A 12,432-nucleotide genomic window follows, 5' to 3' on the forward strand; every position below is an offset into this window, starting at 1 on the left:
GCGTTCACAAACCAGCCTCTGACCTTTGCATGAAATGCGATACGTGCAAGAGGTTGGAGGAAGAAAATAACACAACGGAATCCAGGTGATTGACGGTTTGTGAATGCCGAGCTCTGTGCCTATGGTGTCTGGTGAGTGCAGAGCTGGTGGTGGGATGGTGGGAATGTTGCCTCACAGAGATGCAGAGGGATTTTTTGGAGATCAGCTGTTGTGTCAGCGAGGTCCGTGATCACAACAGCGATATTACTTTAGAACCAGAGACCTCCATAATACCATTTGACAAAGCAAACAAACAAAAGCCGGCGTGAGCTCCCATAACACCGCCTTTCACAGGTCAGACTGTGGCATTGTTGCGAAACCCTATGCTTTTCAGCAGCCACTCTTCTGAGCCTCTTGCAGTTTCACATCGTCCTCCATTAGAGGGCTGTCACTATTCTTCCAAAATATGCTGCTCATTATCTGTTCACAGAGCCCAAGCAAGCCCGACCATGTCATTAGGGATTTAGAGTGTCAAAGGTGGGATTTGGTTGATCATCGCGTACAGTGCCAACAGCATACTTCGCCTTACAATCGGTACGGAAAGATTGACTGCACTCCTCCCCAGCCCCTCCTGGATGGCGTACAGCGCTCGAAAGCCTTCAAGTGAGTTGTGAATCAGCGTCGACAGATCAGAGGATTGTCCAGGGGTGCAAGGGCAAGTCAGGGGAGATCCATGGGGGCAGTTTCGTGATGATCAAAGCACCACTGCAGGTGAACTCACCGGAGTGTACGGAATACACTGTATCTATGCTGAGCAAAAAGAGGCAATGTGATGTAGACAACAGAGTCCACTCGAGCAGTGACACACAGAGACTTGATTCCAGAGCAAGGGTCACTCAGGAATGTCCATGCCACTGGATGGGAATAGAAAAGGTCGAGGAGAGATAGCAAGTAAGTATTCTGAGGTTCATAAACAACTCTATTTGTTCAGTTTCAAAGATTAAAAAATGTTGGCTGTAGCTACCTAATGGGTTAAAAATGCTCTTTGCAAATACTTTTAAGAGGATGTAAAATAGTTTTAATTAGACCAATAAATCTGTCAGTAAACAAGAACTAAAACATGAGCTAATTGCCTGTAGCATTTTTACCAAATCAGAAGATTAATGGAATTGTTCAACACACTAAAGTTAAATTTTAAATGGTTTGCTGGTCATTCCAGAACATGTTTATTGCAGTCTTGGAAACTTTAATAGCCCTGCTGTATAGGGGGAAACGCCCAGGATTAAGTTGTCAGAAAGATGTCTTTATGAAGTTCAATCGTGTTTGAAAAGTGCTTTTTATCCTTAACAACATATTGGAACTGTCAGTAGTGAAGTGAATTAGAATTACACTGAAAACATGTCTACTGAAAGACATAACTGTTATCACAGTCTCTAGGGAGACTAGCACGCTCTGTGTATGCTTGCGCACAGTGCGCGTGCTCTTGCTTCTGCAGTTTATAAAGCAACTCGCTGTTTGACATTTCTACCTGCAGGCTTATGGACCGTTTCGTATTTATAAACAAACACGCTTGAACGCTTACGCAGGGGTGGTAAATAACCCTGATTGGCATCCTAATGCGAGACTAGAAACTTGACACCTGACGCGCGGCACAGATCAGAATGCATCAAACATCCATGGCGAAGAGAACTACTTCTAATCGCCTTCCGCATTGCTGGACACCTAATACGGGGACATAGAGCTGACATAATCTCCAAGCCATCCTAAATTTGTGGTTCTGCAAATGGAAAGGCACGGCATGTGTAGTAAGGTGTGGACTCCTCACCCGCTACTTGTGCTATTTGGTAGAGGTCGTATGCAGAAAGGGCGGACTCATGCGCAACGTCAGTGCGCTCGAACCCTTGAATCTATTTAAACTGGCCGCAGTCTCCATCGAGGGCAATTCACATGCGGCTGCACATCTGTAGTGCAAGTGTACAAGCTTGTTTCCAATAAACCACAGATCTCTTTGGAGACATTCTAGGATCAAAATAGCGCGTAACGATGGAAATCAATGGCTGGCTTAAAGTCTCGTAAAATTTTCAAGATTTTTCAATGTTCTGGGGACTTCGCATTATCATTTAATGGTTCAGATTGTTTCAAGTTGTGTGGATTCGATCGGCACGGCTGGGGTCCGAGTGTTGTCTTCTTCACCGGAGGAGTAATTAATTTATTCCCTGGTCACATTTAATTAAAAGTATTCCACCAGACGCCTAGTAGTCTACTGCTCCTTTCGGCTTTCGCCATCAACTCCCTGAAAAGAAGTCCTGATGTCTTCATTTGACTCCTTGCAGTTGTTGATGGTAGTTCTCTATCAGGTTTCCTCCGTGGATCGTAGCATCCTGTTATTGGGCAACTCGATTTTGACAGAGCAGTCCGTCGCGCACTGACCCGGGACTACAGAAGCCGCGGATCGGTGTGTGCGTTGGAGACCGAACTGATTGCCGTACCAGCGGCTAATTTCAAGGTATTGGCGTACAGCGCTGAACTGGTAGTGGATTCTATGAATGGGTGTGGATTTTCTTCCTCTACGACAGTTTGCTCGCTGGATATATATATCATAGATCTTTTTGGATCATTTCATGCACCATTGTTGACCTCTTTTGGATCTTAGAACGATTTCAGCAAAGGGTCTGCATGGGCCGGATTTAAGGTATGTAGGCTATTTGATGTTAAGGTGATTAAAGAATGCCTCTGTGCACATTAAAATGTAAATGATACATTTAGCATGGCAATTACAACGTTTCCAGAAAGGTCACAAATTTAGTAGGCCTATACTATGTGAAAAGTTTGTCTTATTTTAGGGTAAGTCCACCTGTACGGCTACCCTATGCATTGTAACAGAAAAGTGGTTATGAACAGTTTTTTGCATTAATATTTGTGGATATTGCGTATTCGTGTTCTTTAATGTATATGGTTTTCTATGCACATTATGAATACATCTATCATTTAACTCGCGACAAATGCGCTCATGAAGTAGGTTAACGTTAGAGCAGCACTCACTTGTTTTTGTGCGTGTCTGTGCCATCAGCCCATATATTTATGATCTGCCTAACGTTTATTGTTGCATTCGATGTACGTAATCATAAACACTCACGCAAAACCGGGGGTTCAGGAAACACCATCTGGTGATTCCGCATCAAGTCTCACTCGTTTAACTTGCCACATGAAGCACTTGTCCTGCACCACTCTCGGGTGCTTTACTGACCGAGGCCGAGATCTACCTTACTGAAAAGCGCACAGGACCCCTGGCATGCGTTCTGTTTGTTTGTCTATTTTATGCTTTTGCAAGTGGTTACTTTATTCAAATACTATACTTGAGGATTTATTGATGACATGTATGCGTGAGCAGGCAGAATTACGTTCGAATTTAACAAGCCTATGGTAGAACACGGCTGCACGACCTCGCGCAAATGACAAGTAACCTTACGTGTATTATTCTTGAAGGAGAGTAGGGAGCCAGATGATCATATTGAGTAACTCACTGGATTTGTTAGAGCAAAAGGACCTAAAAGTCCTTTTGCTCTAACAACCAGATTTTTTCAAATATGGGACAGTTTTCATTCTCACACTGAATGTAATCTGTTCAAATGAGCCGCTGGTCTAAGCAAGGGATCAGCATTAAAGTCAAAACTGCGAGCTTTTAAATACTTCATCCAGCTCTAATGCTATAAAGACACGATTTATCAGCTAGGCGCCACTAATCACGTACTTCCAAATAACTGACAACAGCACGACTGTTGTTTACTTTTATTTTAGCCATCTGACATAGTGGTTTGCGTTTCAATTGACATCAGCCTATTTCTTTGGCAAGCTTCTCTGTGTATATGGGCCAAGTTCTGGCATGTTGGCACAGACTTGCCATTTCCACAAGAAATGGATAAGCACCTTCTTTACAGAAAACAATGAATAACACTTGAATTGCACATGTATTAAATCTAAGAATTCTGCAAAGCAAAAATAAAATGTCCTTTTAAGTTTCTGGGTAATTTACTTCAGTCAATAACATTTTTATGACAGTATTAAAGGAGGTTAAATGACCTTGTCTGTGTTGCAGATTCCTTCTGAGGAACTGAGTCTAAAATGAAGTTATGGGATGTTCTGGCCACGTGTCTCTTGCTCCTGAGCTCCGTCTCCACGCGCCCCATCTTTCCAAAGCTGCAGCCCGTCAAGAGGCCTCCTGTAGTGGGCTTGCATCGTGACTCTGCTGCCCTGTCTGTGGAGGACTCTCTCATACACCCCTACTCCCATCCAGAGCGCCTGCACAAAACCTCCATGGAGCAACAATGTAAGTGTGCCGCAATTTTTCCTTACTTCCAATACATTCTTACAAACATAATCTAACTCAGGAAGGGGTAAAGGTCTCAGTCGGCAATGAAGATATTTGTTTTACTGTTTTACACAAGTACAGGCATGTTTTAAGAAGAGTGGTTCATTTTATTGAAACTCATAGTTACAGAAATTGAACATACATATATATTTTTGCCAGTGAGCAAGTTGAGCTACTGAAGGATCACATCTTTGTTTCCTTATCACTCATGTGTTGAAGGAGTTGGCATGATGGAGGCTGCGTATGCACTAAATCAGCCTGATAATTCCTCAGCAGTGAGCCACAGGAATATGGGAATGATGCTGATCAAGTTAATATCTACTTAACTGTTATCCTATAGTCAGTGGGACTTAAGAAAGTTAGGAGGTCAGGGTGGATAGCAGAGGGCCTGAAGATGACTTGTGAATAAGGTGAAGATCAGAAATGTCTACAAACCTTATGATCTATGGCAAAGAGTACACATGCTGACTTTGTGGGCACTTCACACTTAGTCCACTCAAGAAAAAAAAGCAGGCAAGTAAAATTTGAGAATAAATCATAGAACATTAATCATTTTCCCCAAATGCTACACTAACATTCTGTTTACTCTACTGAGTAACCTTTGGAGTCAGTGCAACCCTTTATAGACGTATAGATGGTCTGTCATGGTAGTTTGATCTATGCATCGTCCATCAACACGAAGGGCCTAGTTTATCATCAAAGTATTTTCTTGACTGCTCCGGGCCGCATTGCACGAGTGTCAAAACAAGCACTACAGCAAAAGGTAGAACTGGAGGAGACATCTGGACAAAAGCCTGAACTGACATTCCTTCATGGGGCTTGTTTATGTTCACCGCTGCCTTTCCCAGCAGACGAGCACCCCTTTGCTTGCTCACAAAAACGAAGGACGGGACTGACGTTCCCCCCACCTCACCCCACCCCACCCCACCCCACCCCCACAGCACAGCACCCCGGCGAAGTTACAGCAGGGGAGCCTAAACAGATGACGACCTATGAAGAGCGACCCGGGCTCCGGCGCTTGAAGTGTCGAGCCGCCGCGCTCCGCGCCATCGTGGTGTTTATGCTCCTTTTAGCAGCTGGGTGGGAGGAGCAGTCGTCGTTTGTTTAATAGAACACGACACTGTCTTGTCTTTACACAGTAGTAAACCTCCGACGCACTCTCGATAAGGCATGGAACATTTAGCGAAAATGTTTCCCTCAGCGCGGCCCTCCATCTCCATCTCGCCTCCGCTAGAGTACTTAACAGAAATGAAGGTCGCACCATTTCTTTTCGCAAGAGCAAACTAATAAACTCTACAGTGCCCAAATTACATGACATAACTTGAGAGGCATCCAGGCACAGGCTCTTGTTTTTTTAAACATGAGAGTTACAGAGCTTCGACTACCAAGACCGGGAATGACAGAATGACACAGTGTGGTTTAACATTCAGGGGTTTTTTTTGCCACTCCTGTGTCTCAATATGTGTAGAATATTCCCCTAGTGTGCAGTAAGAAAACAGACCAGGATGCAGGGAGGCATGTCTGTACAAGGAACAGGGGAAATTTAAAGACAAATTCAAATTGACCGTCTGCTGGCTCAATTGGAACTGATAGAGAGCCCAATTTTTGCAAACCGTGCAACTGATCCAGAGGTATTCTTTCCTTTCATTTGAAACTCGACATGCTCAATTACTCTTGGCCAGTGTCTTTGAAAGCACATGTGTGATGATTGGCCTCTCTCGTCACTATGCTGAGGTAAGGGGACAATCAGGGAGAAGGTCTCTTGACTCACACGAGGAGGAAACAAGGAGAGAGCAACCAACCGGTCCGGCGCAGCAGACCTTGTGAGCACCGAGGGCACAGAGACTGACCAAAAGACTGAGGAAATGATCGGATTCTCCGACACCTCGACTTGCCTTGACGTGGCAAGTCGACACCTCGACTTGCCACGTCAAACAGCCTCTGCCTCACTGAGCGTTGAGTCAAACAGACCCACGGAAGAACAGTCACAGCCTTAATGGCATCCCCGGCCAAGTCCTCTTCCATTTCCTCATGCCTTACCTGATCCCTCCAAGCATGAGGTGTAAGCAAGTTATCCCTTTGCTGCTTGTTATGCGATCACTCTTTGCATTGGCAGGCCCCTTCGAAATAGAGTCATTTCACAATAATGTAGGCTATGATCTTCACAGAGGGTTTCCAGACATGGCCATTCAGCCAATTGACTTGACTTCTCAAAGAGAGGAAATTAGGGGAACATGTCCTATAATGAAATCATTGTGTATAACACAAAGGATCAAAGGCCTGCTTTTTTCCACGCCTATGTTTGAGTCAGGAGAAGGGAGAAGGGAGAGTGCATGTTTTGAGTTTGTGGTTGTCAGTGTGTTTAAAGAGGTGGAGTCAGCTGTACGGGGATGTCATGGTCTATTGCATTTTTCTTCATCTACTGTACTTCAACCAAAGGTCTAAAAGAACCTTTATGAATGACTAAGCACTTAAGTTTGTTGCAATATCATCAAAAGGATAAGGAGCCTCTTAAAAGAGGAAATATAGCTTCCTACAGGACTTCTAAAATGACATGAATCATCAGATAAAACATTGTTCTCTAATGATTTACATCTATTGGCAAGACCATAAACAACATTAAATAATGTTAATTCTACAGTGTATTGTTAACAATAATAACAACTACTTCAGGATGCAAACGACGCATCTAAACATGCCTTTTTCTCTTCTTCAGATGAACTTGAAGGCCCATACCCTGATCAGTTTGATGACGTTATGGACTTCATTGAGGCCACCATCGGTAGATTACGCCGCTCTCTAAGAGTCGATGGAAGTTCCCAGGGCCGGAGTGGGAGACAGAGACAGAGTGGATCGCCAGGCACGGACAAGGGGGACAGGGGGGACAGGGGGGGCAGGAAGGGCCGAGGGGGCAGAGGAGGAGAGGCCAGGGTCGGAAGGGCGGCCGCTCGGGGAAGGGTGGCCGGGAGGAGCAACGGACCGCGACAGTGGGCCGAGGGTGCCTGCTCCGTGAGGTCCACCTCAATGTAACGGACCTCGGGCTGGGCTACCAGACCAAGGAGGAACTTATCTTCAGGTACTGCAGCGGACCCTGCTCGGACGCGGAGACCAACTATGACAAGATTCTGAACAATCTGACCAACAACAAAAAGTTGGACAAGGAGAAGCCCTCTCGGGTTTGCTGTCGCCCAATCGCCTTTGATGACGACCTATCTTTCTTAGACAACAACCTAGAATACCACATTCTGAAGAAGCATTCCGCCCGGAAATGTGGTTGTGTGTGACAAAGACAGAGAGAGAAAGGACAAAAAAGAAAGACAGAGCGCCCAGTGGACTTCACTCAAAGGGGTGTCCACTGCAGGTGCCATGGCCAGTGCATACAGAGAGACCTCATGTGTAGAAGCCGAGCTTGGGCAAAATGGTGGTGTGGACGTTGGCCAGTTCCTGAACAGGTGGAGTGCAGGGACTCTCCTGTGATCGTCCATGCAGACTGAGAATCACATTTGATACAGTGTGACAAGTCATGCAGGTACAAGTCAAGGTCAAAACCTCAGTGTTCATTCATGTAAACTTACACAACTCACTAACTCACACTTAACAGTCTGGCAAGAAAGACAAAGGTAATGCATGACACCTCCTAAGAAATAGCATAACACTAAGACTCACACCGCAAACAAACACACACACACACACACACACACACACACACACACACACACACAGTCATTCTGTTACCCAACTTTGCTGCTTTAGTTCAAGCCCTTCAGGATAGAGGACGCATTGTTTGTGCTACATGGGGTTCTTTGGTTGCCGAAGAACTGCTCCAATCACTATGTGGCAAATGCCTCTTAACGTTTACATTCAGTAAGGAGTCATTCACCCTGGCCCAGGAGCAGCAACAGATGTTTTTTTAAGTATTAGAAATCTATCAATTTATCTATCGTATCTATATCAATGTATATGTATATATATATATATATATATATATATGAGAAATGTATTTATTGAGATTTAATTAACTTATTGTTATTTATTACAATCTGTCGTATTAAGAGTGTTTCTTGTTTTATTTTGTTTCTTTTTTTTTTATTTATTTGAAGAGCTTTTGAGTCTTTTTTTTTTTGGATGGTGCCAAACGTGGAGCGAGTCGTTTCCTGCAGCAGCCGTAAATAATCAAAACAATCTGTGAGAGAAAGACGGAAACAGAGAGCGCACTCATCACGGATGTCTCTACTAACATCTGTGATGTTTAGGAATATGGTAATTTTTGTAATTCCGCACACAGACATGTATTCCACTGAAACTGCAGAAAGGTTGGGAAAGGGGAGAGAAGAGCAGAACAGATAGATGTAAGGACCAACTCCCCCACCTTAACAAAAAAAAAAACAGAAGAAAAAAAGATTTTCTGCTCCCGGTTTTTTTGGTACAGCAATCTCCACCCTTGAGCACATACTCACCACTATACACCCCTCCAACTCAACTCTCAATTATTTTACAAAAGAAAAGAGAAGAGAAAGAACCTCAACCAAAGAGGGCCCAAAAGCCCTTTAGGAGAGCAATCAACTGTTTACTCTCATGGAGTCAGTCTTGACGTCGGGCCTGCAACTCCTCAATTGCAAGCATCTGTTTACAGGAAGAAAATACATCCCTTAGCAATTCTGTTTGTTTCTGTCCATAATAAAGTTACTGTCGTAAGTGCACACGGAGAGGGGAGCAGTGGTTTGCCTCACGGTCATCAACAAGCACAAACAGAATGGCCTCGTCTCGTCCTGCTCTCCTGAGTGGTGGACGATTCCTCCCTCACTTCTGGTTCCGTATGCTCGTCTGAAAAGAGCCCTTTAAGTGGGCGCTGACACTACCGGAGGCTGACGAGGATAGTTTGACTCACGGATCAGGGCTTAGGGAAATGATTGTCAAACACAAAGGTTAAAGCACCTCTACTGGCTGGTAGCCCCCCTCCATCCCCTACAGTTTAAGTCCAATTAAGTTTCAGTCTTCTGCAAATGCCCCCAAATCATCACACACTCAACAGATGGCTGAAGATTGCCCCTGCTTTCAGGTAGTGATCCTGTCCCCTAAATTCCCTGAAAACAAGATAAGGGTATGTTCAAATAATAAGCGCAATCTGGACAAACCATTCCTTGGTTAAGATACAATGGTCTCAGGAATTGGACAAAAAAAAACCAATTAGAGCACTACAAACCCATTTAAATGATTAAAACCAGAAAACCAAGATCCCTGACTATAACTGGCCTAAAGCTTAATACTAAGCACAGAGAATAGCCACTGATTATAAACTCTCACTTGTGTAACATCCCGTGAGGATTTTTTCCCCTCTCCTCTTCCTTTACAGTTTGAACAGTGCAGTTCACTCAGACACAGAAAACCCCAAGGCCAGACCCTGATGTTGCTCTGGATTAGGGACCTGAATCAGTGCTCACTCTACAGGAACGGAGCCAGCTTTACGCGGTAATCCCCGCCGCACACAGAACAAATCCACTGAATTGAGAAGAATTTAGGCCAAACCCACTGGGGGGAGAGGGAAACACACTACAGCTAATAGTCCTTTTAGCACCGGAATCATTTGATCAACTGCATTTACCTTCACAGTTGTTATTATGACGTGTGTGTGCAAGTTTGCTTCAGAAGAGAAGCCATGTGAGGCATCATAATATCAACACACGCCCGACCTCTTCCCTCAGCCGGAACTGTGCGAGCTGTGAGCTATACTTCGTTGTCCTCCTGTATATTAGGTTGCTTAAATGTAAAGTACTTTGTTTTGTGACTGAGATTTTGATTCCTTTTGATGAGTGTTTTTGTGTGTGTGTGTGTATGGGATGAACTAGAAGTTTGGGTGAGGCCATGGCTGCTGGACTATGAGGTAGAGAAGGAAGTCTCCTGTCTGGTTTTCTTTTTGTTTTGTTTTCAGTGTCAGTTCTGTGAAAAAAGGTGTCATGTCTTGCTTGTTTTGTGTTACTGAACCAAAGTTCTCTACAGACTTTATTTTTGTACAATATTCATTTTATAACTTTTTACAGAATAAATCTTGTTTCTATATCATCTTTGTCATCTTCTTACATTTATTTCTGTGTATCTTCAGTTTCAAAGATAATGCCACCTTTGCTACAGGTATAAAGGTATGAAAACAAAAAATAAATTTTGTGTTCTTTTCAACATTTTGCCGTTTTAACAGCTAAATAAAGTCAATATCCCTTAATCTTAATGTCCTTATCTGCCTACCCTTAAAGACAAGCAGATCCTTTACAGGTTACTCAATAAACAGAACTAAACGATCAGTGCAAAGAGTGCAGATAAAGGCTCCAAAGGCATTTTAACGGACCACAAACCAGGAGGAGCTACTCAAATTGCTGAACAGAAAATCAACTGAAGCAAAAATACTGAATGGCAATGTCACAGGGACTGAAATCAGAGAAGGTAAACACTCAGCACGACAGTGGTACGGTATGCTTTTCAAAACAAAAACGGCGTCCCAGGCCATTGTAATTAGCCAGTGTATTCAACGGGAGGGGTTAAAGTAGTGCATGCAGACGACGCGTCTTCAGTTTGGATAAAAGCGTATGCTGAACGGAAAAATGTAAATATTCACTGAGAGGAGACACTGAAAGTGAAAGATGGCCCAAGAATCTTCTGGATATCCGAAAGCAGCCGAGTGACACGCAGGATTAGCTGGAGAATCTCCAGGGAGGAACCGCCTCGGGTCTGCAAAGCCACTGACACAGTCCCGCCTGGGTCCCAACAGGCCATTGCCCCTGACACACAAACACACACAGAGTGGTCAACAGCCGAGAGCATGAGCACAAACCTGATAACAAGGGGGGACGCGAGATCCGATCCTCCCAGCGGGGCCGGCTACTGACTTTTAGGGCTGTGGTAGAAGCCATGCCACGCCACGCCACACACGCCCCTGCAGCGGCCTTTCCGTGAGAGCCGGACAGGGTGACCGAGGTGGGCATGGGTGAGCCATGACATCATCCGCACCCGCATTCCAGCATTCCGCGGCCGGTAACAGACACTGCGGCGGGAGGCTGCTGACATCACCCCTCGGGAATAGGCTGGCTGGGATTAGATGGGAACATTGCTGGGATAAGCCTCTGTCTGTGCACCTCGCGTACAGTTTACAGCTTTTTTCTTTTTTTTTTTATTATTATTATTTTTTTCACGACCCAAGTGAGGAGGTGGACAGTCAAGGATTTGCTTGGGAGGCTTTGCAACGAAAAGGGGGGGCGTCTCTCTGAGAAGGCGCTTGAGAAAAAAGCTGACAAGCAAGATGTTCTACGTAGCTTGCAGCGGGAATAATTAGGAATGCATCCCGTAAGATCAGGCTGCATTGCTCTCATAATCAACCACGCGGGGGGCTTAACTAGAGAAGGGAGCTCTGGGCACCATTCTGTCGTCTAAAGGACCGAGCATCATAACAGGGGGTAATGAAACAAAAACGGGGCAGCTATGCGGGTAGAAACTGATAGTGGCACAAGGCCCGCATGCAACTCTCTGCAACTGTCCACTGTTGGCCAGATGGTACATTCCTCAAATGCACCGCATGCATGGTGTAATTCTTATTTGTCACATACCACCCATCACTGCTTCTGAGCAGGTTGCACGGCCCATTTAGAAGGGGGGGAGGGGGTTTCATGGTGGCTTAAGGTGAGGGAGTTTTGAAACCAAGTCACATTTATAGGATCCCCTTAAAGGGACACCAGGCAACGTTTTCGTGTTAATTACTCATCTTCGTAAGTCGGTATATGGTTAAATGACTCATTACAGAGTGAATGAAGACTCTCTTGCCTGCCCCTACTGCCTGTAGGAAGAATATCCCGCTTGCAAGTTCAGTGTATCGTACCCGCCGACCGAAGCAGGATCAGTTTTCATCCTGCATCCACAGCACAGAGGCAGGCTAACGAAACGCTAGCGATTGTTGCTAACGTGTGTATAATGGCAGAGCCGGCGAAGAAGCAGCGAAAACCCTTGACTGAAGATGCAAAGAAAAGGTAAAGAGTTTCAGACCGCGAGCGAGGGGTTGTTTCGCCATATTTTTTTATTTAATAATCAGCATTGTTTTGGAA

At 44.7% G+C, this 12,432-nt stretch overlaps 1 protein-coding gene across 1 annotated transcript; it reads left to right on the forward strand.

The window, feature by feature from the left end:
- The first annotated feature begins 1,959 nt into the window (after positions 1-1,959).
- On the forward strand, positions 1,960-10,028 carry LOC125288149 (glial cell line-derived neurotrophic factor-like). The gene is given in 4 exon segments (XM_048234271.1): positions 1,960-2,671; positions 4,076-4,306; positions 7,065-7,261; positions 7,264-10,028. Coding segments are annotated over 3 exon segments (771 nt in total). The 5' UTR covers positions 1,960-2,671; positions 4,076-4,101; the 3' UTR covers positions 7,633-10,028.
- Positions 10,029-12,432: the final 2,404 nt, after the last annotated feature.

Source organism: Alosa alosa, chromosome 23, assembly GCF_017589495.1.
Source record: "Alosa alosa isolate M-15738 ecotype Scorff River chromosome 23, AALO_Geno_1.1, whole genome shotgun sequence".
In the NCBI taxonomy this organism is placed as follows: domain Eukaryota; kingdom Metazoa; phylum Chordata; class Actinopteri; order Clupeiformes; family Clupeidae; genus Alosa; species Alosa alosa.